The 25,489-nt window shown below is 43.5% G+C and overlaps 1 protein-coding gene across 6 annotated transcripts in view; it reads right to left on the bottom strand.

The window, feature by feature from the left end:
* SLC1A3 (solute carrier family 1 member 3) overlaps positions 1–24,979 on the bottom strand; it is a 55,777-nt gene extending 30,798 nt beyond the window's left edge. For 3 of the 6 annotated variants that reach the window (XM_066613387.1, XM_066613388.1, XM_066613391.1), the window contains exons 1-2: positions 24,754–24,979; positions 4,328–4,465 (exon numbers count right to left, since the gene is read on the bottom strand). In XM_066613387.1, the coding sequence (XP_066469484.1) occupies positions 4,328–4,465; positions 24,754–24,934 (319 nt within the window). In that variant the 5' untranslated portion in view covers positions 24,935–24,979. The remainder of the gene's footprint in view (positions 1–4,327; positions 4,466–24,753) is intronic. The other 3 variants (XM_066613389.1, XM_066613390.1, XM_066613393.1) reach the window with 3 other exon arrangements.
* Between the last annotated feature and the right edge of the window lie 510 nt (positions 24,980–25,489).

The following is a 25,489-nucleotide window of genomic DNA, read 5'->3' as shown; positions in this document are numbered from 1 at the left end:
ACTTACTCTGCACAGCAATAACTTAGGTGGAATTATAGCTAGAGATGGTTTTTTTCGTGATAATGAAATTAAAGCACATAACACCACTTTCTGCACTTCTCGTGATTGTAAAAACCAAAATAAACCAGAAACTTGCAAAATCCATGAAAAATAAAACCTTTCTCTAACACCTCTACATGCAAGTGGTTGCATCTGATGACATTATACCTGAGGTATTCAATCTGTGCGTCCCCCCTGTGGCTAGCCTCCAGGAGCTAGCCACAGGAGCTCCAGACATCTTGGGGAGAGAGGTGGCCAGCAGCTGCTCTGCTCAGTTGCACATGCTGCCTCCTGACTTGCTGCTTTTCTGCAGCTGTGAACGAGGTGGGTGGGGCAGCGTGAAGCTGGGAGGAGGTGGGAGAGAAGGCTGGCTGGGCAGGCAGAGGTGCAGCATCTCATCATGGAGTTCTCTCTATGTGCAACCTTGCCCCAAGGACTACATTTCCCAGTGTGCCTCTCGCCCTGGGCATCCTGGGATTGGTCAAGGCTGCTTGCGAAGGAAGGAGCCAGCCTGCTCCTAGTGGGGTGTGTGTGTCCAAATGCCCCAGCCTGCATCCCTCCGTCTTGCCTGGGGGGAACAGGGGTGGCATCTGCATGTTGGGTGTATGTTTGTGAGCAGCCCCCATCTACTTTGGGGTGAGTTGTAATCTTGCTGGGTGTGGCTGCAATCCTTTCCACACTTTCCTGGGAGTAAGCCCCATTATATATCTGGACTTTCAGAAGGCGTTTGACACGGTCCCTCACCAAAGGCTACTGAAAAAACTCCACAGTCAGGGAATTAGAGGACAGGTCCTCTCGTGGATTGAGAACTGGTTGGAGGCCAGGAAGCAGAGAGTGGGTGTCAATGGGCAATTTTCACAATGGAGAGAGGTGAAAAGCGGTGTGCCCCAAGGATCTGTCCTGGGACCGGTGCTTTTCAACCTCTTCATAAATGACCTGGAGACAGGGTTGAGCAGTGAAGTGGCTAAGTTTGCAGACGACACCAAACTTTTCCGAGTGGTAAAGACCAGAAGTGATTGTGAGGAGCTCCAGAAGGATCTCTCCAGACTGGCAGAATGGGCAGCAAAATGGCAGATGCGCTTCAATGTCAGTAAGTGTAAAGTCATGCACATTGGGGCAAAAAATCAAAACTTTAGATATAGGCTGATGGGTTCTGAACTGTCTGTGACAGATCAGGAGAGAGATCTTGGGGTGGTGGTGGACAGGTCGATGAAAGTGTCGACCCAATGTGCGGCGGCAGTGAAGAAGGCCAATTCTATGCTTGGGATCATTAGGAAGGGTATTGAGAACAAAACGGCTAGTATTATAATGCCGTTGTACAAATCGATGGTAAGGCCACACCTGGAGTATTGTGTCCAGTTCTGGTCGCCGCATCTCAAAAAAGACATAGTGGAAATGGAAAAGGTGCAAAAGAGAGCGACTAAGATGATTACGGGGCTGGGGCACCTTTCTTATGAGGAAAGGCTACGGCGTTTGGGCCTCTTCAGCCTAGAAAAGAGACGCTTGAGGGGGGACATGATTGAGACATACAAAATTATGCAGGGGATGGACAGAGTGGATAGGGAGATGCTCTTTACACTCTCACATAATACCAGAACCAGGGGACATCCACTAAAATTGAGTGTTGGGCGGGTTAGGACAGACAAAAGAAAATATTTCTTTACTCAGCGCGTGGTCGGTCTGTGGAATTCCTTGCCACAGGATGTGGTGCTGGCGTCTAGCCTAGACGCCTTTAAAAGGGGATTGGATGAGTTTCTGGAGGAAAAATCCATTATGGGGTACAAGCCATGATGTGTATGCGCAACCTCCTGATTTTAGGAATGGGTTAAGTCAGAATGCCAGATGTAGGGGAGAGCACCAGGATGAGGTCTCTTGTTATCTGGTGTGCTCCCTGGGGCATTTGGTGGGCCGCTGTGAGATACAGGAAGCTGGACTAGATGGGCCTATGGCCTGATCCAGTGGGGCTGTTCTTATGTTCTTAACTCAAATGGGGCTTACTTCTGAGTAGACCTACATAGGCTTGGGGGGTCTGTGTCAGCTTAACCCAGGATCTTCACCTTTCTCTTTTTCCTCCCCCTTCAAAAAAGAAAAAAAAGCCACTCTTGATGGCTTTGTCTCCAAAAATTGATTAAAAATGAAAATCCCCATTTCTTTTCAGCCGTCCCCTTTTTCCTCCTGCCTCCTTTTGGGTGGGGGGCGGGTACTCTGTTGGCTGCTATTGTAAGACAAAAGGCACAATCCTAGCTAGGTCTACTCAGAAGTAAGTTCTATTGTGTTCAATGGGACTTACTCCCAGGAAAGTGGGGTTAGGATTCCAGCCAAACAGTCTCTAGGTCTCAGTTTGCATCAGTTTGCAATTAGCAGGTGCACACAAAACAAAGTCTTCCCCTCCCCCAGCAAATTCATCACTTCCCCCCTCCCTTGCCAAAACTCTCCAGGTGTGCTGCTAACAAACTCAGGGCACAATCCTAACCAGGTCTACTCAGAAGTAAGTCCTATTTTGTTCAATGGGGCTTACTCTCAGGTAAGTGTGGTTAGGATTGCAGCCTCAGAGTGCTGGCAGCTGTTTTTTTTTTTATTTCTAGTGTATAATTATAACACCTTCATCCCCATTTTGGGGGTAACTGAGGTGAGGTGTTGTAATGGGGAGCTGTCGCCAATGGCTACAAGGATCAGGGGAGGTGTGAGCCGGAAAAGTTCGAGAACCACTGCATTATACCAACTATATCACCTATCTAGTATACTTTTAAAGCAATTATAATTATAAATTATAGAAATGTGCCCTTGGAATAAAAACACATAACATCGCTTTCTGCACTTCTCATTTTTTCATAAAACGAAATCTGCAAAAAAATAAAACTGAAAAAGCAGACCTCTAATGATCGCACTTTCTAACAGGGGCCAGGAAGTCTCAAGCAAAGGTGTGACTAAAGAACGTGTAAGATTTGTTCATTGATTTTCTGTCATCGCCGATCTCAGATACTGTTAAAATATTTCTGTCTGCATATTGTAGATAGGATTCCAAAGAGAAGGCCTTAGAGACAGTGCTTGGACCCTGATGTGTGAACTGGAATTCAGTTTTCTGTGCAGGGAACCACATTACAGCTGTTGCTGCTAACGGTATAGTTTTTATTGGTTTTTTTTTGTCCTGCTGTGGTTCAAACAGGTTTTGCATTTCAAACATTGCATGATGTGGATCTGCTACATGTTACTTTGCACTATGCTTTGCTACTCAATGTGACAGCACTACCCGTATTACTGCTCACTTGAACCACAACTGACTTCATACAGTCCAGAGATGTATACAATGAAAATGTGAATCATACAATTTGCCCCTGCTCCCTGAAGTCATTGTCCCTTTGTGAGCAGACATATGCATGCAAATACGTATGTGTGCACATAGTGTGGAGAATTCTCAACAAGATGGGAAACCTTACATTTTGTACTCTCCTAGTTGATGCGTACATTGAGTGCACCTACACACTGTTAGGTGTGTAGGTGCACACCTACACAGGTGCAATTTGCACACACCTAGGTTTTGCAAAAGAACAATGCATGTGTGAAGCCTATGAGAGGGTACAACCCTGCTCCGACCTGCACACATAGTGTGGACAGGCTTTCAGACCATGTGGCAAGGTTCCTTCTGTAATGAATTAACAACTAATTAATAAGAATATTTATATGCAGCTTTTCAATAACAAAGTTCATAAAGCACTTCACAGAGAAAATCAAATAACTAAATGATCCCTTGTCCCAAAAGGGCTCGCAATCTAAAAAGGTGCCGAAGAAATACCAGCAAATGGACACTAGAAAATACACTGTGCTGGGTGAATAGTGAATTGCTCTTCCCCTGCTAAATATAAGAGGAGCGCTGCTTGAAAAGACGCCTCTTTGTCCAATTAGCAGGGGTAGTAATTGACAGTGGAATGCTTAATCGCACACTTCATCACACCAGTGGCATAGCTAGAGTTTTGCAGGGAGCAAAGTGGCCCCCCTCTCTCCCCCCTTCAGAGCCATTCTTGGCGGTGGGAGCAAAATGGAGGCATTTGCCTCCCACTGCTGGGAATGGCTCCAAAGAGGAGGGCGAGGAGCTGCCTACATGCCAGGGTGAGGCTTCCAGCAAAACTTAGTGCTTTGCACCCCCTCTAGCTACACCACTGTATCTTTCTGAATTTTGGAGTGAGCCAAAAGTAAAAAGTACGCTTTTTACTAACCAGTTTGCAAAACAACACTTTAACTACACCACCAGCAGCAAAATACAGCAAGTAAAACAAATTGATTTCTGTACCTGTTACTAAACTGGATACAATGAGAGGCAAGACCAACATCTGCAGCATTCTCATTAAGAGTTCTCCAGGGAAGGAGAAGTACTTCACTTCTCGGTAGCTGAAGTGGTACGACCGGAGAGAAAATCCAAGAATGATACCTGAGGAGACAGAAAATGCATGAGTATCTTCTGAAGAAAAATTACAGACAATAACATGAATTTAAAGTAGCCATCTCACAACAGGAATCTTTCTGAAGCACTGAGTGCCCACTTACATTATAAATGTACATCAGTTTTCCATCAACCAAACTCTCATGGCTTCCCCCAAAGATTTCTGGGAAAAGTCTGCCATTTGGAGAGGAGTTGAAAATTCCATTACTTATCCCTCTCACAGAATGACATAAGAACATAAGAATAGCCCCGCTGGATCAGGCCAAGGGCCCATCTAGTCCAGCTTCCTATATCTCACAGTGGCCCACCAAATGCCTGAGGGAGCTCACAAGACAACAGACACAACCTGTGGCCTGGTGCCCTCCCCTGCATCAGGCAATCAGAAGCAGCCTGCCTCTAAAACCAAGAGCTTGCACATACCTACTATGACTTGTTACCCGTAATTGTAATGATAATTCCCGTAATGACAATTCCCCAGTATTCCCCAGAGAGAAGAGGGATCATTAAACCAGTTTATCTAGGATGCAGATATGCCCTGAGTTCAGTTCATTCACGCTAGGATTGCCCCTGAAGAAAAATCCTCACATAATCTTTTGTTTTCTTGCGGCAAGTTTATGTACACTTGAATAGGTAAATCATTGAGGTCCACTGCACAAGACTGGCCTGCTCATGGAAGCACGGAAGTTCATTTTCTGGCCTGTCTGTAGCTGCTCCCTTCTCATGGTCATCTGGCTCATTGACCAGGAGCAGAACTTGACGTTTTGCACATCTGTATGGGCCCCACAAGCAGGATGGTCTTATGCACCAGCTTGGAGTGCTCCTAAGGCCAGGTCTCTGCTATACCATCAATCTGCTTCTGTTTGGCTTCAAGGAAGAGGAACAGTGGTGAAATAAGTGATTCCACTTTAAATGGGAAAGCTGATTAGGGTGTGACAATTTGAGTTGAGTCAGTTTCCAGCTGGGCAACCTGAGCCTACCTTGGCCCGACAAAATCTTAGCAGAGGGCAGAAGATGCTCTGTATAAGTGTGCATCTTATTGTATATTATATGACTCTTAGCTTAGTGTACTTCAGACCATAACTAAAATAACACTGATGTGCACACAACATTTAGCACAATCAGGAACTGACAGCGTTATTGTTACAGTTGTGACATGTTACAGTTTTATTACATGAAAAGTGTTTAGCGTTGTATGAAATAAGGATCTTCTCAGTGCAAATCGTCAGCGCTTAGCACTGCATAAGATGCTAGCACACCAGAACACTTTCATGCTGTGTTTCCAGTCCTATCAGCAGGCTGAAGTGCATTCACTTCTCTATAACCCATATATGATATTCTCATAAAGAAACACTTTTCAATTCATGTCAGAGTTACAGCAACAAAGTTGCACACTGTCACCTAAGTGCAAAAATACAAATATAATGAAAAGTGGAGGGGTGTGGAACAGTGATAACTGGGCACCCACAGCTGTCTGGGTGGTGGGGTTGAGTAAGTGGCACCAATGGGAATTTTTTTTCCTTGTTGAAGTAGCAGCTGTAGGGGCTCCTGATTCAGATAGATCTGTAGTGGAGCAAAGGGTTAAAGGCTCTCCGCTTCTCTGCTGCAATCCTGATTTGAATCCAGCCTGCCTGTGTGTGCTATTTAACAACAAAAACACAAGAATGTGTATAGCATGTGCTTGAAGCTGTGCCTAGGCTGCCCCTGAAAACACCTTTTAAAATCGATAATACCTCACTTCTGAAGGTTTGCCAATGCTTTGTAAAGCATGCCAGAGAGCTATTTTTAATTTGACTGTGTATTCTGATCAATTACATTTTCCCCATTGAATTCAAGGCAGTGTACATAAGGTTACCAGGTGGTCTCTCATCCAGCCTCAGATCTGCTTAAGTTTGGCACAGTTTCAACATCCTGTTCCTTTGGGCCATGAGCTGGGAGCTCTGTCTGTAGCATCATTTGTAAAAGTGCTCAAAGGAGCCAAATCCCAAAGCAAGTTCTGAAAGGAGCTCAAAACTTTCATTTCATAGATACTCCCAGCAGTACAACACTGCACCTCAGTGAGAAATGTAGTCAGTATCAATCAAGAAAAACTTAGCCTGTTTCTGAATCAGACTTAAAGTGACTGGCTCTGGAACAACTCTTTCTCAGTAAGAGTTTCAGGTTTCCCAATAATTTGTGAGCCCTTCAATGAAACAAAGCCTCATAAGAAATCTCCCAAAGCTGTTCTACAGGTTTTCCCTTGACCTTTCACAACAGTGGAAAAAAGCAAACATTTGGAAAGAGGACAGGTGAACCACAAATTATCAATTGATAAAGAATTCCACATCCCTGATTTTTCCTGGGGAAAAAAATCAAACAAACTCTTTGGATTTGAAGTTTAAAAATAAAACATACTCCGAAGTGAAACCTTAAAAGATACAACTTTGAATAAACACCGCATAACAACAAACATATAAACCTGCGATGTTAGGTTGAAGCAGGATTTTGAAATGCAACCCTACTCTGTTACTACTAGTACACCAAATAATGATAGCATTTGTTTGGCCACAGGCCAGAACAAAATGATATATCAAAGAAATGATCACAAAACAATGCCACAGAAACTGAGCAACACAAAGGAAGCATCCAAATTGATTATATCATGTAAGTTTACTTGTCCAAATAACAATATGTTATGCTGTGATACAAATTATTTGACCATTGTTTTAAACATAAGAAACATAAGAACAGCCCCGCTGGATTAGGCTATAGGCCCATCTAGTCCAGCTTCCTGTATCTCACAGTGGCCCACCAAATGCCCCAGGGGAGCACACCAGATAACAAGAGACCTGCATCCTGGTGCCCTCCCTTGCATCTGACATAGCCCATTTCTAAAATCAGGAGGTTGCACATACACATCATGGCTTATAACCTGTAATGGATTTTTCCTCCAGAAACTTGTCCAATCCCCTTTTAAAGGCATCCAGGCCAGATGCCATCACCACATCCTGTGGCAAGGAGTTCCACAGACCAACCACACACTGAGTAAAGATATATTTTCTTTTGTCTGTCCTAACTGTCCCAACACTCAATTTTAGTGGATGTCCCCTGGTTCTGGTGTTGTGCGAGAGGGAAAAGAGCATCTCCCTATCCACTCTGTCCATCCCCTGCATAATTTTGTATGTCTCAATCATGTCCCCCCTCAGGCATCTCTTTTCTAGGCTGAAGAGGCCCAAACACCGTAGCCTTTCCTCATAAGGAAGGTGCCCCAGTAATCATCTTAGTCGCTCTCTTTTGCACCTTTTCCATTTCCACCATGTCTTTTTTGAGATGCGGTGACCAGAAATGGACACAATACACCAGGTGTGGCCTTACCATCGATTTGTACAACGGCATTATAATATTAGCCATTTTGTTCTCAATACCTTTTCTAATGATCCCAAGCATAGAAATGGCCTTCTTTACTGCCGCCGCACACTGGGTCGACACTTTCATCAATCTGTCCACCCCGCCCCCCAAGATCTCTCTCCTGATCTGTCACAGACAGCTCAGAACCCATCAGCCTATATGTGAAGTTTTGATTTTTTGCCCCAATGTGCATGACTTTACACTTACTGACACTGAAGCACATCTGCCATTTTGCTGCCCATTCTACCAGTCTGGAAAGATCCTTCTGGAGCTCCTCACAATCACTTCTGGTCTTCACCACTTGGAAAAGTTTGGTGTTGTCTGCAAACTTTGCCACCTCACTGCTCATCCCTGTCTCCAGGTCATTTATGAAGAGGTTGAAAAGTACAGATCCTTGGGGCACACCACTTTTCACCTTTCTCCATTGTGAAAATTGCCCATTGACACCCACTCTATGTTTCCTGGTCTTCAACCAGTTCTCAGTTCAGGAGAGGACCTGCCCTCTAATTCCCTGACTGTGTAGTTTTTTCAGTAGCCTTTGGTGAGGGACCATGTCGAACGCCTTCTGAAAGTCCAGATATATAATGTCTACGGGTTCTCCCGCATCCACATGCCTGTTGACCTTTTCAAAGAATTCTATAAGGTTCGTGAGGCAAGACTTACCCTTACAGAAGCCATGCTGATTCTCCCTCAGCAAGGCCTGTTTGTCTATGCGTTTTGAGATTCTGTTTTTGATGAGGCATTCCACCATCTTACCCGGTATAGATGTTAGGCTGACCAGCCTATAGTTTCCCGAGTCCCCCCTCTTTCCCTTTTTAAAGATCGGCGTGACATTTGCTATCCTCCAATCTTCTGGCACTGGCCGTTTTGAGGGACAAGTTGCATATTTTAGATCTAGCAGTTATGAGACTAGGTTCCTACTGTTTGCTTCCTTTTCCAAAGCAAAAGGGGGAAAAATCTTCCTTTTGCAAAGCATTTGCAAACAAAGAGAGGGGAACCATTAGCACAACAGGTGGGTGGGATTCGAGTAGAGTTCACTGTTATCTGCAGTTTTGGATATCTGAGGTAGCAGCAGGAACCTATCCCCAAAATGGGGGATGCCTGGATAGTACAGAGCAGAGGTTCCCAAACTGGGGCATTTGCAACACCCCAGCCAGGGAAGCCAGGATCGCGCTGCTGCCAGGGGCAAAAGGGTTTTCTTTCAACTTACCTGAGCCAGCATCAGTCTCCTGGGGGTCTGAAGAACCTGCGGATCCCTCTACAGCACTCCCCAAGCCTCCAGAAAATAGTAAAAAACGGCCACTTCCAGTTTTCATTGCAAAATCAGAAGTGGCTTTTTTACTATTTTCTGCAGTTTGGAAACGTAGGGAGCCCTGCAGAGCGGTTTGCAGGCTCCCCGGACCACCCAGGAGTCCAGCACTGCCTCAGGTAAGTTAAAAAAAACTAACCCTTTTGTCCCCAGCAGTGGTGCAATCCTAGCGATAACATCACTGCCTTTACCCCTCCCTTGCAGGAACTTACAGCAGTTCCCAAACTCCTGGAGAGTCTGAGAACCACTGGTATAGAGAGCAAAGAATAATAACCTCATAGATCAGTGGTTCCTAAACTTTTTAGCCCACTTTTTAAAACAACACTACATTGGGACCCACCTATGTTTACCAGACTTTAATAACCAGAAAAAAGACCCTCAAACATTTATCTTCCTATATCTACACAGGCTTGTAAACTGCAGGAGCGGAGCACTTTCAAGGGTTATCAGCAGCTACAGTATCTGATTAGCCTCAGGGCTTGAGAAAATTAGTTATCTTTCCATGGTGCCACTGCATCACAACGTGGGAGTTTTGATAGGATTGGGCAGTTAGAATCTCTAAAGCAGGGGAGTCAAACTCATTTCATACAGAGGGCCAAATAGCATTCATGATGCCTACTGAGGGCTGAAAGTGATGTCATTAAACAGTTAATGACCAAAAATTAGCACTTTTTCTCATGGGAACTCATTAGCTACAAATGACAGAAGAGAAAATATACATATCTTGATCATATTCAAGATATGGGGGAGCTCAATTTTCAATGGGCTGCCCTTTCAGCAGTAACACCTCAGCAATGCTCAGCAGATGAGAGCCTGAGGGCCGGAAAAAAGCTTCCACAGGCTGCATCCGGCCCCCGGGCCATATATTTGACACCCCTGCTCTAAAGCTTTAGTGTTACCCTTGGTTGGAAACATCTAACGCTCCACCCAGCAGCTGAAAAGTCATAGGGACCATAAATAAGAGCATGATTACTGGAGTAAAGGAACACGAATGCCACTAGTGCTTAGAGCAAAGTGAAAAATCAACAGTGGTAGAGCATGCTGTGAGAACTGGCCACCAAATAAATTTTAATTAGGGTCAGGTTCTTTCTACAGTGCAACAATACCACCCTAGAATCTACAGGGAGGCCACTGAAATTCAAAAACATAAAAACAATATGAACAAGAAGAGATGCCCAGTATAAACAATGCCTGGCTTCCAGCACTCAAGTATAAGAAAAACCTATATAGGAAATTTTGGTAATGATGAACAGGCAAAGAGTATAAGCATGCCTTTAAAGTTCATGCAGGAGCTGGCAATTAAGCCTGTGGCCAGCTAGCAGAGGAGAGGATACAAATTCTTTGCAATCCCCAAAAGATGCTTTCCATAGTTGAAAATGAAATATTGGAATGAGATCCTACAATGTGTTTTGTTTCACTGTTTAAAGACTCGAGCAACATTTTAAATTATTTTTTAAGTTGATGCTTCTGTTCATTTGTGTATAAAGGGCTGATAGGAGAATGTAGATGCTTCTCTTCCATTTTTGGAAATAAAATGTAAGTTGTATGCAGGCAAAGGGGTAATGGGTATGCCCATGGAGCAGATGGGCATGAGGAGCATAACTACCCAACAACTTCCCATTCCTCCTTTGCCTGCCTACAGCATGCCAGGTTCATAATGCCTTCATAGGGCTCTCTTTCTTCTCTTCTCAATAAAGTCCCTCTATAGAGCTGATTGATCTATAGAAATGCAAAACAATAATCTGTTCAGTTTCCTCTCCCTAAAATCGGCAGGATCCCTGTTCCAAGCACTGCCATCCACACATTTTTCTTGTCCACTGTGGCACTCGTCCTTGGAGAGCAATTTGCCTAAACAGCTTTATCTGGTGGATAAACAGCAGAGGGCCTCATAATGACAGCCCACTTATATGACACTTCCCTCCTAAACTGACTGAAGGCTTGATCCCAGCAGACAGGTTTGGATATACTCCCTGAACCTTTCACTCCTTTTATATAACTTGCCCAATGTCTAATATTTGATGTTTCTGTTACTCAGCAGACTGTGTTCTGTTAGGTTTCTGAGGGTCAGCTAACCACCTGGCAGAATCACCTACTTCTGGACACCATCAACCCATGGACATTTTTCCTCCAATACCCTTGCCTTTCCACATTCAAGCAAACATTATGACCCCCTCATTGGCATCTCAGAATATCTACCTTTTCTCCAACACAGGCCTTCCTATGTCATACCAAAGCCTTCATCCTGTGGGCACAATATCTTCATAATGGACTAATTTTAGAAAACCTGAGCATGGTGGGGCTGAAACTATATGGCAGAGCACCTGCTCTGTATGCAAATGATCCCAGGTTCAAACTCTAGTACAGTGTTTTCAAAGTTTTTCAATGTTTTCCTTCTCATGGCACACAATCGCTACAGTTTTCTCTATGATCTTTGCTTCTTGTTGATGTCACTTCTGGCTTCCGGGGGACACTTTCAGGTTCTGCAGCTCTATTTCTACGGCAACTGTCTGTAGTAACCAATTCTCTGTCCCTCTTCCTCTGCTAGCTCCTTAGAGTCGGAAGAGGAAGAGGGACAGACAATTGGTTACTACATGACAGTTGCCCTAGAAACAGAGCCGCAGAACTCAGATGGGTTTTCCAGCAATTTTCAATGCTGTGCTCCAAACTCCTTCATCCCTTTCAGTGTGCCAGGGCACACTGGTTTTAAATCACTGTCCTAGTATCTCCAGGCAGATCTGGAAACAATCCCTTGCTGGAATCTTGGAGAAACTGGTGCTGGTAGTATAGACCAGGGGTGCCCAAACCCCAGCCCTGGGGCCACATGTGGCCCTCGAGGCTTCTCAATGTGGCCCTCAGGGAGCCCCCAGTCTCCAATGAGCCTCTGGCCCTCCGGAGATTGTTGGAGCCCGCACTAGCCCGATGCAACTGCTCTCAGCATGAGGGCGACTGTTTGACCTGTCGCATGAGCTATGGGATGAGGGCTTCCTCCACTGCTTGCTGTTTCACGCCTGTGATGCAGTAGTGGCAGCAAAGGAAAGGCCAGCCTTGCTTTGTGCAAGGCCTTTTATAGGCCTTGAGCTATTACAAAACCTTCATTCATTCATATAAGTTCATCTTTAATGTATTAATTTATGTAAACTTATGCAAATTTATTCAAATTTTAAATGTAAATTAATTCTTTTTTTCCCCTGGCCCCCGACACAGTGTCAGAAAGATGATGTGGCCCTCCAGCCAAAAACTTTGGACACCTCTGGTATAGACAGCAATGGGCTACAATAGTCTGATTCAGCAGACCGCAGCTTCCTGAATTAAGGTGCAGCTTTGTAGGTTGTACAGTGTGTGCACCTCTGAGCTGAGTTTCATTTTATTAACCCTGAGCCAGCCTACTATTACCTCCAGGCACCTGTTCAACAGTTCCATCACCTCACTAGATCCAGATGAAAAGAAGAGATGGAGACATTATCATTGTATTGATGACACTTCACCGCAAATCTCTGAACAGCCTCACTCAGATAATTGCATATTTTTTGAGGTACAGCATTCCAGAGTTTACTATCTTGTAATTGATGTGCAGGGTGAAAAGTTTGCAGTACTACCCAATGTAGTTATTTCACTAGACACTGAAATGTCATTAGCAGTTGATTTCTCTAGACTTACTGAATTCTCATAAAATCCAGGATATGCAACCAGGATGCAAGGAAGAGAGAAAAGTAAAGTAAAGGGAGGAGTGGTTCCAAAGAGCAGTGCAGACTTAATGAGAGAATACATTTTTATCTCCCTTCCAGAATGATACCCTCTGATGAAAGTGTGTCAAGAAAGTTATCCTAAGTAAAAATAATTGTGCTTCCTATCCAAAATAAACTGGAACAGAAAAACACGGACAAATAATAATCAGAAACATGATTTCATGCCTAGAGGAGGATCGCTATTAGGAACTGTTCCACAATGCAGACAGAAGGAAAGGATAAGCAGTGGCTGAATAGAATGTCCTCATGTATAGAATCATAGAGTTGGAAGGCTCCCTCAGGGCTATCTAGTCCAGCCCCATGCTTGAAGCAGGAAAGTCCTCCTTAGCGCCTCTCCGAAAGGTGGTCATCAAGCCTTTGCCTGAAGACACCCAGCGATGGAGAACTCACCATGTCCCCCAGTAATCAGTTCTATAGTTGGACAGTACTTAATTTTTCTTTATATTCAACTGAAATCTCATCTGCAGCTTAAACCCTTGCGATCTAGTTCTAGTCTCTGGAGCAGTACAGACCAAATCTTTGCCCTCTTCCATGCAACAGCCTTTCGGGTATAATGTTCCCCCTCAGACTTCTGTTCTTCTGGTTAAACATATTGTGTTCCCTCAAACTTTTCTCATAGGATTTGTTTTCAAGACCCCTTCTCTGAACCTACTCGTTTATTTGTATCTGTCTTTAAACTATGTCACCCAGAATTGGACACGGTACTCTAGATGAGGTCTGACCAGTATGGTGTAAAGTGGAATCACTACTTCTCACAATTTGGAAGTGATGGGTCTACAAATGCAACCCAAGTTCACGTTAGCCTGCTCTGCAGCTACATCATGCTAACTCATGTTCAGGTTGCGCTGCTAGGCTAGGTATTGCTGTGCCTTTGATTTGTTTTCCCGCAGTGTCAAACCTTGCATTTGTCTCTGTTGAACTTGATTTTCAATACAATCCTAACCAAGCTTGCCTAACCAAGATTGTGAGGAGCTCCAGAAGGCTCTCTCCAGACTGGCAGAATGGGCAGCAAAATGGCAGATGCGCTTCAATGTCAGTAAGTGTAAAGTCATGCACATTGGGAAAAAAATCAAAACTTTAGATATAAGCTGATGGATTCTGAGCTGTCTGTGACAGATCAGGAGAGAGATCTTGGGGTGGTGGTGGACAGGTCGATGAAAGTGTCGACCCAATGTGCGGCAGCAGTGAAGAAGGCCAATTCTATGCTTGGGATCATTAGGAAGGGTATTGAGAACAAAACGGCTAGTATTATAATGCCATTGTACAAATCTATGGTAAGGCCACACCTGGAGTATTGTGTCCATTTCTGGTTGCTGCATCTCAAAAAAGACATAGTGGAAATGGAAAAGGTGCAAAAGAGAGCGACTAAGATGATTACTGGACTGGGGCACCTTCCTTATGAGGAAAGGCTACGGCATTTGGGCCTCTTCAGCCTAGAAAGGAGACGCCTGAGGGGGGACATGATTGAGACACACAAAATTGTGCATGGGAAGGATAAAATGGACAGAGAGATGATCTTTACACTCTCACATAACACCAGAACCAGGGGACATCCACTAACATTAAGTGTTGGGAGAGTTAGAACAGACAAAAGAAAATACTTCTTTACTCAGCATGTGGTTGGTCTGTGGAACTCCTTGCCACAGGATGTGGTGACGGCATCTGGCCTGGATGCCTTTAAAAGGGGATTGGACAAGTTTCTGGAGGAAAAATCCAATATGGGTTAGAAGCCATGATGTGTATGTGCAACCTCCTGATTTTAGAAATGGGCTATGTCAGATGCAAGGGAGGGCACCAGGATGCAGGTCTCTTGGTATCTGGTGTGCTCCCTGGGGCATGTGGTGGGCCGCTGTGAGATACAGGAAGCTGGACTAGATGGGCCTATGGCCTGATCCAGTGGGGCTGTTCTTATGTTCTTATGTAAGCTAGGCGGCAGCTCAACATGTATCGTGCCAGCAGCAACTGCTTTCTGGCAGTCACAAAGCAGCCTCCATTGGTGCATGCTGTTGGGCCACTGGCAGGGAGGCTAGAGCTGCCTCCTGAGTGCCACTGGATGGTTGAAGACCTGCTGGAGCTAGTGGGGGGTAGAACGGTGTAGGGGGAGGCTGGGGTAGGTGGAACAAAGTGGTGATGGCATGGGGAGAAGGCAGGGGTGGATCCAGTGTTTGTGTTTGGGGGGGGCATGATCACTACCAACTCCCGCCTGGATTTGAAACCCAGATCTACCAGCTGGGTAGACCTGGGCTCCCATTCCAGCCAATCTTGCTGGCACCCTACCCAGTAGGCATTCTCCTTCCTGATTTTGCTCCCCAGACCAGCAGGAGCCCTTTCCTGCTGGCAAACAGTATGGGGGGAGAATGCACCCATGGACCCCCCTTGGATCCGCCCTGGGAGGAAGGCAGAGGAGGCCTGGAAGGGAGGCAGATTAGGTGGTGGCACATGCTGAATCCTTATCCCCTTCTCTGGCCCAATCCACCTTCAAGGATCAACTCTTGTGCCAGCTGTTCAGCTGGTGCAGGTTCGAGTTGACCCACCAGGCCCACGGGCTTACCCCAGGGCAAGGGAACAAATATTCCTTTAATCTGAGGAGGCCTCTGGAGGCTGCAATGTGCCCACAGGATGCAGCTGAGGCCACACTGCTGCCACTGCATTACTGCACAGGGTGTTATGATGGATTGGGTTGCCCACTAGTTTTAACCCAGTATATCATTCCATCAAGGTCCTCCTACATGCTTCTATTGTCTTTTGTGATGTTAGCTATTCTTCCCAGTTTAGTGTCAACTGCAAAGCCAATACTATACAATACCATTTAGGACTGGAATGTCAGTTTATAGGGAAGAGTTTGGATGATACCATCCAGTGGTCCATGACAACATGTAATTAAGTATGAAGGAACATGTACCACCCCCAATCTGGCTTGGGGGAGGATGCACAACTTTTAAACTTCCCCAATTATGCAGCTTAAATAGCAGTGTTTTAAACTACCTTAGTAGGGGCAGTTTGGACGTTCTCCATATGATTTTTATTGAAAGACTTGTTCAGCTGGAAATTGTCTAACCTAGTCTTAAACAATCTATTCTACTGAGCATCACAGCATCCTCTTGGAATTAATTTCATACGTTTATTTAAGTGAAGAAGCAATTTTTTTTTGTCTTGAACAATTATAGTCAATTTCACTGAGTACCACTGATTTTAAGTATTTTATGAAAATTTATTATGCCCAAATTGTTCCCAGTTCATAAACCACTATGATGTGTGCTCCCTTTTCTTGTTTCTAAATAGCCTCTCAAGATCCCCCGCACAGGTTGACCTTGATTATTCTAGTACCTACAATCTCTTTCCTCGGTGGTCACAGCTAATGTAAGCCCACTTGATTTACAACTAAGTTTACAAGACCCTGAACTTCTTTATATTATTTATAATTACTCTGATTATTACTATTTATGATTTGCATTGACGTCCAAAGCCTATGTTATGGCTATATAAACTCAAAGGAAAACGCAACCTATATTTCAACAATGCGCAAGCGAACATTGGGAAGAAAAGAAGGTATTGCAATCATAAGAAATAAACATCAAAAAATGGCAAAGTGATGTTCAGTGAGCTGTATGTATCAATCTGATGGTTTAACTCAGCCAAACTGTTTTTCAGTTTTTCATGAATGACACTGTGTAATTTGAACAATTTTTTCTGAATAATTCAGTGTTTATTAATTTTAGTGCAAGGATTTCAAAAATGCCACTATTGTAGGCACAATATAATAGTTTAGCCACATTTTACTCTAAGCCTGAGGTATTCAATCTGTGCGTCCCGCCTCCCTAGTGAGGTGTGGCTAGCCTCCAGGGGCGTCATGAGGCATGGGGGGGAGAGGTGGCCGTAGCTGCACTGCTCAGCTCAGCTATGCTGCCTGCTGACTTGCTGCTTTTCTGCAGCTGTGAACAAGGTAGGTGGGGCAGTGTGAGGTGGGGAGGGTGTGTGAAACAGGGTGGGGGGAGGTGGGAGAGAAGGCTGGATTGGGCAGGGCAGAGGTGCTGCATCTCATCAGCTCAGGGCGGCCTCCTGGCGGGCTTCAAACTGGGAGGGAAGAGTAAGTACAAGCAGCTCAGCGCTTTCCTCTGCTTGGGAAGGAAGGAGCCAGCCTGCTCTTAGTGGGGGGGGGGGTGTCCAAATGCCCCAGCCTGCATCCCTCCATCTTGCCTGGGGGGAATGCTGGATGTGGCTGCAATCCTTTGCACACTTTCCTGGGAGTAAGCCCCATTAACTCAAATGGGGCTTACTTCTGAGTAGACCTACATAGGCTTGGGGTCTGTGTCAGCTTAACCAAGGATCCTCACCTTTCTCTTTTTCCTCCCCCTTCAAAAAGAAAAAACCCCACTCCTGATGGCTTTGTCTCCAAAAATCGATTAAAAATGAAAATACCCATTCCTTTTCAGCCATCCCCCTTTTTCCTCCTGCCTCCTTTGGGGGGGGGGGGTACTTCCTATGTTAGGTTTCCAGCCAAACAGTCTCTAGGTCTCAGTTTGCATCAGTTTGCAATTAGCAGATGCACACAAAACAAAATCTTCCCCTCCCCCAGCAAATTCATCACTTCCCCCCTCCCTTTCCAAAACCCTCCAGGAGTGCTGCAAACAAATTCAGGGCAGAATCCTAACCAGGACTACTCAGAAGTAAGTCCTATTTTGTTCAATGGGGCTTACTCTCCGGTAAGTGTGGTTAGGATTGCAGCCTCAGAGTACTGGCAGCTGTTTTTTTGTTTCTAGTGTGTAATTATAACACCTCTGTCCCCATTTTGGGGGTAACTGAGGTGAGATGTTGTAATGGGGGGCTGTGGCCAATGGCCACAAGGATCAGGGGAGCTGCGAGCCGGAAATGTTCGAGAACCAGTGCTCTAAGCAGTTGTATAACATGATATGCATTACAATGCATTGATCAGGCAACTGGATAGTTAAGAACACAAAATTTAAAACACAAAAAGTTTTTATGATACAAAAAACTGAGATTACCGTTCGAATCAGCATCTCTGAATTGTACGTACAAGAAACGTTAAAAATTCAACATAAACACTTTTTGTGTTACACCAGTGATTTTCAACCAGTGTGCCGCAAATTATCTGCAGGCATGCCACAGGAATTTGGGGGAGGGTCATTTATTATTAGGGACTTCGGGTGATGTCAGTCTTCCACCAGTAGCACAGTGTGCCCTGTCAATTATCAAAAAGCTGATGGTGCGCCTTGACAATTCTAGCACCATGTCAATGTGCCCTGAGATGAAAAGGGTTGAAAATGGCTGTGTTACACATTGTGATGAAAGGAATAAATTAAATTAAGGCCTGATCCTGTCCCAGGCTAGGTGGGTCTCCCATGCGCTGCCTGAGAGACATCTGTCACAAACGTTTAGTCAGGACGGTAGCCAGCAGCAGTAACTTCCCCAATGAGCACTGTTGAGGTGTTCTGTGACAGAGGGAGGGCAGGGAGGGCAGAAAGAAGGTGAAACCTGGCTGGGGAGGGTGGGTAGGAGGACAGTTCAGGGGGATGGGAACAGAAGCAGAGGCTGCTGCCACATCCTATCCACCCTCTTGTGCCTGAAAGCCCCACATGGTTCTACTCAGTTCTGCATCAGCAATTGAACTGCCACAGATCTGATGTTCCCTTACCCCAAAGATACCTCCAGCTGCCTCCCTGGCCCTGTGGGATACAGTAGTGACCGTTTCAGCACTGCTGTGCCTTGGGACAGGCAGCCTGGTTCGGACTGGGCTGCCTGCCTTGCAATCCATCCATGCTGGTTGCTCAGGCGGATGTCAATGTAAGCAGTTCCAGAAAGGTAACAGTTCTAATCTTCTTATCAGGCCATAATCCCTAAGTGAAACCAAATACAGTCTCTGGCCAAAACATAATGCAGAACTTTTGATCTTGCTCCAAAATCAGACTTTTACCTCTACTGAACAAGCAAAGAGAAATTTCAGAAACAGTTCAAAAGCTGCTGCCAGGTCACCTATGGTTGCTCATTATTTTGAGCAAGTTATTCTGATCCTTTTGGGCACATTGGCTCCCAGTACATTTCCAAACCCAGCAAATTGTGGAATAAGAACTGAAACCAAAAGGGGCATTAGAATTATGCACTCTTTCTAAAATAAACCCATTATCTTGATTCACTATCTTCTACCTGCCATCATTACGAGTGTTTAGTTTTAATATAATTTGCTTGTGCTCCTCAGACTAGATCAGCATGAGCTCTGACACCAGAAAAGAGGTTCATGAGATTCACCTGTTCGCAAGTCATGATACAAATTGCTGAATCCACAGTTATGTTTTAAAGCGTTTGTATGGGTTTTGGGTGTCTTCACTCAGTAACTCAACCCATGGATGCTTCATGGCACCCATACTATGGACTGATCTGCTTTTTCATCAGTACACAAGGAAGATGCTTCCTGAACTTGGAGGTAACATCACGTGACAATTGAACATTGTGTAAGATCTGGAAGTAGCCTGAGAAACAGGATAATGTAGATCTTCAGAAAGTCTCATAAGCAAGAATTATGCCATATTTTGGATTAACACAATTTTTTCCAATTCACTAATAGAACCCCTCCCAACCATTCCTTTCCTCCATAATCTCTGTTTCAGGAAAACTCCCTTTGGATGCATAGTACTAGAATCAGAGGTTGTAAAGGGACCATCAAGTCAAATCCCATCTATAATGGTTACTGCACTCAGAATCTCTCACAAGTCAATCACCAGGTGAATCTCCCAAACAAATCAGAACTGGCACCAAGTTGCCAGTCTTGGGTCAAAGCCCTGTTCTGGGCTCCCCAAGCTTACTGGTGGTGATAGCACCGGCCAGCTACCCCTCTCATTCTTCCCACTGGCAAACGGTGAGACAATTTGCAGTGGCTGACTAGTACTGGGGTATTTAGGTGGTTAGCCTAGCTAGGCGGGCACACAAACCATATTACAGTGTCCTACAAACTCTGAACAGCATCCAACCTACGGCACATCTTATTAAGGCAAAAGAAAATAACTGGAAGGTTTTAAATCATTGGTTTACCTTAAGGGGGTTCAGACAGATTATTCTGCAAAGCCTAACATGAGATACTATAATGTTTTTAATCATAATTACAACAGACTGGTCATTGGTACAAATGGAAAAGTTAACAGTATGTTTAAGGAGGACAAGAAGATTTAATGTTACTATCACTGTCTTGCCAAGAGCTCTATCTCTCATGCTGATTCCACTGGTTTGTGTGGACAAATAGAGATTGTAATGGGAATCACCCTGCAACAGAGTTGTAGGCAACTGGCACTCATGGTTCTAATTGTTGATCTCCCAGAAATAGTCTCTGCGCTTGTATTTTATTGTACATTTAATTCAACCTGCGACAATATGAGAAATTTTCATCCTAACCTTAGCCACTGGGTCATTTCATCTTGTTGCCTGACACTTTGAAATACATTACACTTTTCATGACGCATTGGGTGCCTATCCCCTGTGATGCGGGAATAGCCATTCTGCTCCTCCCCCCCCACATCACTTCTTTCCAGTTATCATCACTGTGCCACCAAGAACCACAGAACCAAGAACCAAGAGAAACAAACTCTCTATGCATTCTATCCTGCAAGAAAATATCAACTTGAAAGGCTATAAAAATGTAGGTAGCTGTGTTGGATTATTTAGCACAAATATGTGGTACAACACAACTAGAGGTCTTTTGCTCTTGGCACAAGCTAACTTATTTAGCATGAAAACCGCCTCCTTAGTCACCATCGTAGGAATGTCACTGTCACACATTTCAGATACCCCCCCCCCCCATGTTCTTCATCAGCAAGATCTTTTCTCTATCTGGTGCCTCACAAGGAAGAATTCCATAAAACTTGAAAGGTAGCTCACTTTTTAATGACTTTAGTTCATCCTAACAGAGATTATGCTGCTGGTCCTGTTTGGATTTTTGCAAGATTTGGTTGCTACAACTCAAATTTCAACTAAACCTTCAAAAATGTGAGTGTTGCGCAATGCTTACACTGAGACCAACAGTTCAAGCAATATTGTTCCTTCTCAGGCAGGCAATCCATTATGTTTCCAGATCTAATCATTTGCAGCAGGTGTTTCAGAATACATTGGTTCTCTGGAACCATTCCATTTTGGAACCTACAGTGTTACATTTTAAGCTTCATACACTGCCACATATGACGGACAGAAAGTGAACCACTCCTTTGAAATCATCCCTACAGGTCACACAAATGTGTTCAGTGTTGCACTACTTTAACAAGTGGAAAAAAACAGTGGTGGAATAACGGTCTGTTCTGATGATCAGCTTGTAGCCGCCTTTAGTGCTCCTTTCTGGAGTGGGAAGGTGGGATATAAATTCTACTAATAAATAATAACTGGTTGAAGCTACAATCCTATGCATACTTTCCTGGGAGCAAGCCACATTGAACACAATGGGATTTACTTTTGAGTTGACCCGCTTAGGATTGGGTTGTGTGTGAGCTGTACAATACGAGAGCAGCAAATGCAAGCAAGATTACCCTTTCCTTCCATGAAAGTATTGTGTCCAGTTCTGGTTGCCACGCCTCAAAAAGGACATAGCAGAAATGGAAAAGGTGCAAAAGAGAACAACTAAGATGATTACTGGGCTGGGGCACCTTCCTTATGAGGAAAGGCTACGGCGTTTGGGCCTCTTCAGCCTAGAAAATCATGAGGGGGGACATGATTGAGACATACAAAATTAAGCATGGGAAGGATAGAGTGGCTAGAGAGGTGCTCTTTACACTCTCACATAACACCAGAACCAGGGGATATCCACTAAAATTGAGTGTTGGGAGGGTTAGGACAGACAAAAGAAAATATTTCTTTACTCAGCGTGTGGTCAGTCTTGCCGCAGGATGTGGTGACAGCATCTGGCCCGGATGCCTTTAAAAGGGGATTGGACAAGTTTCTGGAGCAAAAATCCATTATGGGTTACAAGCCATGATGTGTATGTGCAACCTCCTGATTTTAGAAATGGGCTATGTCAGAATGCCAGTGCAAGAGAGGGCACCAGAATACAGGTCTCTTGTTATCAGGTGTGCTCCCTGGGGCATTTGGTGGGCCGCTGTGAGATACAGGAAGCTGGACTAGATGGGCCTATGGCCTGATCCAGTGGGGCTGTTCTTATGTTCTTAAAATCTCCAGTTGTGATTTTGTTTTTCAAGTTTCTGGAAGAAGAGCCACCATCTCACTGTATTTGGTGGATTGGTCATTTCACTGCTTATGCAGATGGATTGCTCATGTAAATAGTGTTTTTGTTTTGTTTTTGGGTGAATGTGAGATTGGCTGATTGTTGCAAGTTAATCCAAGCTACCACTGAGAAAATAAATGTGAAGCTGCCTTACAGTGCTGACAGTACAGTTATTGTATTATATGAAGGTACCAATCTGTCAGTAAGTCCATTGGTCCATCTGGTCCTGTTTCTAATAGGAATTAAGGCAGTAGTTTGCCACTGAAGCTGTATCCAAGAATTCTTGTAGCTATTCTAGTGGTTATGAACGTAGATTTCTAGTGCCTGCACTGGACAATTTTTGTGGCCATCAACAAAGGTATCACCTTTTAACTGAACAGCTTTTCAAGTAACTTAATAAGATCATTTAGGGGGGGTCAAATCTAGATGGCATCAGTTTACCAAACTTTGTATTCTGTGAGTGTAAGAAGTTCTGATTTTGCAAGGTGTAGGATGTTGTCTGATCAATCCCTTCCTTCTCCAGCTCCCTCTGCCACATATCAGCTAGTTCATGAGGGCTGCCCAACTCCCAGGAGCAGATTTTCTGGGAGGCAGGGTGCTGGAGAGAAATGGGATGGGAAATTACCTGCAATGCTGTCTAAGCCACAGTAACAGGACAACTGCATCCAGTCAAATGTGTCCCAGTACCTGACATTTGCATCCATTCTTTTTGCGTCCCAGATATTTGTGTCCCAAATATATCTATATATATTAGATGTACTTTTTATATTTTTAAAATGCAAAGGTGGGGTTAGGGTTAGGGCTGGAATAAGAGACTTAGGATATGTAACATGAGGTTTGTTGCCCAGTTATAGTTTGTTGCCCAGTTATAGTGGGACACAAATGATGCAAAAAATAAACCCAGACACAAATGTCCAGGGATGCCAATGACGAGGACACATTTGGCCAGCACACAATCGTACAGGACATAAATACCCTAGCAGTGTAAGCCACTATATGCTTTCTGAATGAAGTGCAATAAATAGTTTTTTTTTAACTATCCTTAATTTTTTATAGTGTGAACATTTTTTTAAAAAGCATTCTGTTATAACTCCTGTACTTAAATTAGATCTTATGGAATTAACATAAAACTTGAGAAAATATATGTTTCAAAGACATATGTGCCCTTGGGAATCAAATATATTTCTAAAGGAGAAAAGAGTACAACAATCCAGAAGGATGTTCACTTTTCAGAACACATTGAAATAACCAAGTTCACAATGCTGTTCTAGTCATTTAAATAGGGCTTTGTGCAGGAATAATTTACAGTGGAGTATGCCACAAAAGCATAATATTAAAAGAGTATTAAGCATACACTTTGGACACAAATGTCATTCAGAGCAAGCTTCTGGGAAATGGTTCTAGAATGGATATGTCTTTTCCCTGAAACAGTCTTCCATATTATCCTTCCTGTAAAATTCCTACAGGAAAATAGCTTTGATGTAGGATTCCTACTAAGGTTTAGGAAGCAAGCCAAGTCAGTTCCCTTGACTGAAATAAGCAAACTTTCTTTCTTGTTTAGAATAATACCTCAATGCTTGATACTCTCCAAAATAAAGAAGATGATGATTCCGAGCAAAGTAATTTTTTGTTTATAGAAAGCAGAATTCCAGAATCAAATATTTTCATATATATCACACTTTGGTGAATGCTCTTCTTCTTATCAAAATATTTTCCCACAAAAAGGAACCCAATGGCTAGAATCCAAAGAAGTACTTTAGGTGCACCCAAGGGGATGAGCTTGTCCAGTGAGATGTTTAACTTATTTCTTTTGAACAGCAGACTATAATGCTATTTTGCTCATGGCTTTTATTCAAAGTTTTAAAAGAAGTTTATCATGAGGCTAAGGGAAGCTGCTGAATCAGAACCTGAAGCCCAAAGACTCCTTGGGATGCGGAACTAGTTGTACAAGTCACTATAAATTCTTATCTCTAGCAATTATGTTTTTTTTAAAAAAATATTTGAGTGCATTGTCAATACAGCAGTAACAATTCCCAAGTCAGTTTTATTTATTCTGATCAGAGGTATTCAGAATTTAAAACGTTTGCAAACATTACCCTAATCGACTTTGTAAACAACTCTTAATCAAGTTGCCTTCTGCAATCCTTGAGCAGGGAGATCCCCCATTGGCTACTGAGCTACGGGAGTAAACAAAGTAGTGGAAAACCTGACCTTGAAGTCTTGGATATATGGTTGTACTTCATTAACCAGGAGGTGAAAAACAGTGTACATTTAAGTTTATGCGCTCTTGTTTCTGTGGTTTGGCTTTGTTCAGAGTCAAGAGACATTGGAAACTTCTAATCAAACTCTATAAAAAAAAATGGAGTCAGTAAAATAACTGAACAAATATCCTTCTGATTTACTCCTGATCTGATTTATTCCTGAACACTATTAATGTAAAGAAAGGGGTTAAACATGCATCACCCCAAGGAGGATTGTAGACCTAATAATAATCAAATGTTCTCTTTCACACTGAGCAATAAGATAAAACCCTTTTCCAAACCAGCAAGTTCTTCTCAGTGGAGGAGATAATGAACAGCAACAGCTCTTTCCAAGTTTTTCAAGTCTCGATCAAATTACTCACCAACAATGACTGCAATGATAGTGAACAGCACAAAAAAATTCCTCAGTAGGTAACTTTTTACATCATCCTTGGTGATGCTCTGCACCTTCTTTTTTGCCATGAGTGTACGTTTGCGGACTCCTTGCTGGATGCGCTCCATCCTAGTGCCTGATCTTGCGTCTTCTCCGTTACTTTTAGTCATCTATGGCTCAGAAAAAGCTTCTTCTTTACCAATTGCTCAGTGTTAAAATATCCCCAGGGAAAAAAAAGTGAAATCTCTTGCGCAGCAATAATAATAATAAAAAAACCCTAAGAGACAGATTGAGAGAAAGGGAAAATATATGAGTCTTCAACAAATGACTATAAATTTCAAAACCATGATTGGTCACAGCTATAACATTTTAACATATGGAATAGGACCATTTAGAAAAAGCAGAATTAAATATTTGCAAGAAATAAGTTTCACATAAGAGTCATTTACACATCAAGAGATGAAAGGCATGGCAGGAATTCAGTCAGAGTTATACATTTTAAAGTCTTGCTTAGTCCAATGAATGAGATCAATGCCTATGTTTATCTCTTATATTCAAATCATTGGGGACCTACCCTTGGCTGGATTGTGCATATTACTTTAAAGCTGACTGTTTTTTAAAAAAAAACTTCCATTCTTTAACATCTATTTATTTCAGATTTCAAAAAACTAAGATATTTATATTATACAGTGGGATTTGCTTTTAACTTATTATTGTGTATTTTT

This window comes from Tiliqua scincoides, chromosome 2, assembly GCF_035046505.1.
Source record: "Tiliqua scincoides isolate rTilSci1 chromosome 2, rTilSci1.hap2, whole genome shotgun sequence".
NCBI classification, from domain to species: domain Eukaryota; kingdom Metazoa; phylum Chordata; class Lepidosauria; order Squamata; family Scincidae; genus Tiliqua; species Tiliqua scincoides.
The sequence above is the reverse complement of the archived record's forward strand: the minus strand, read 5'-3'. Positions and strand labels throughout refer to the sequence as shown.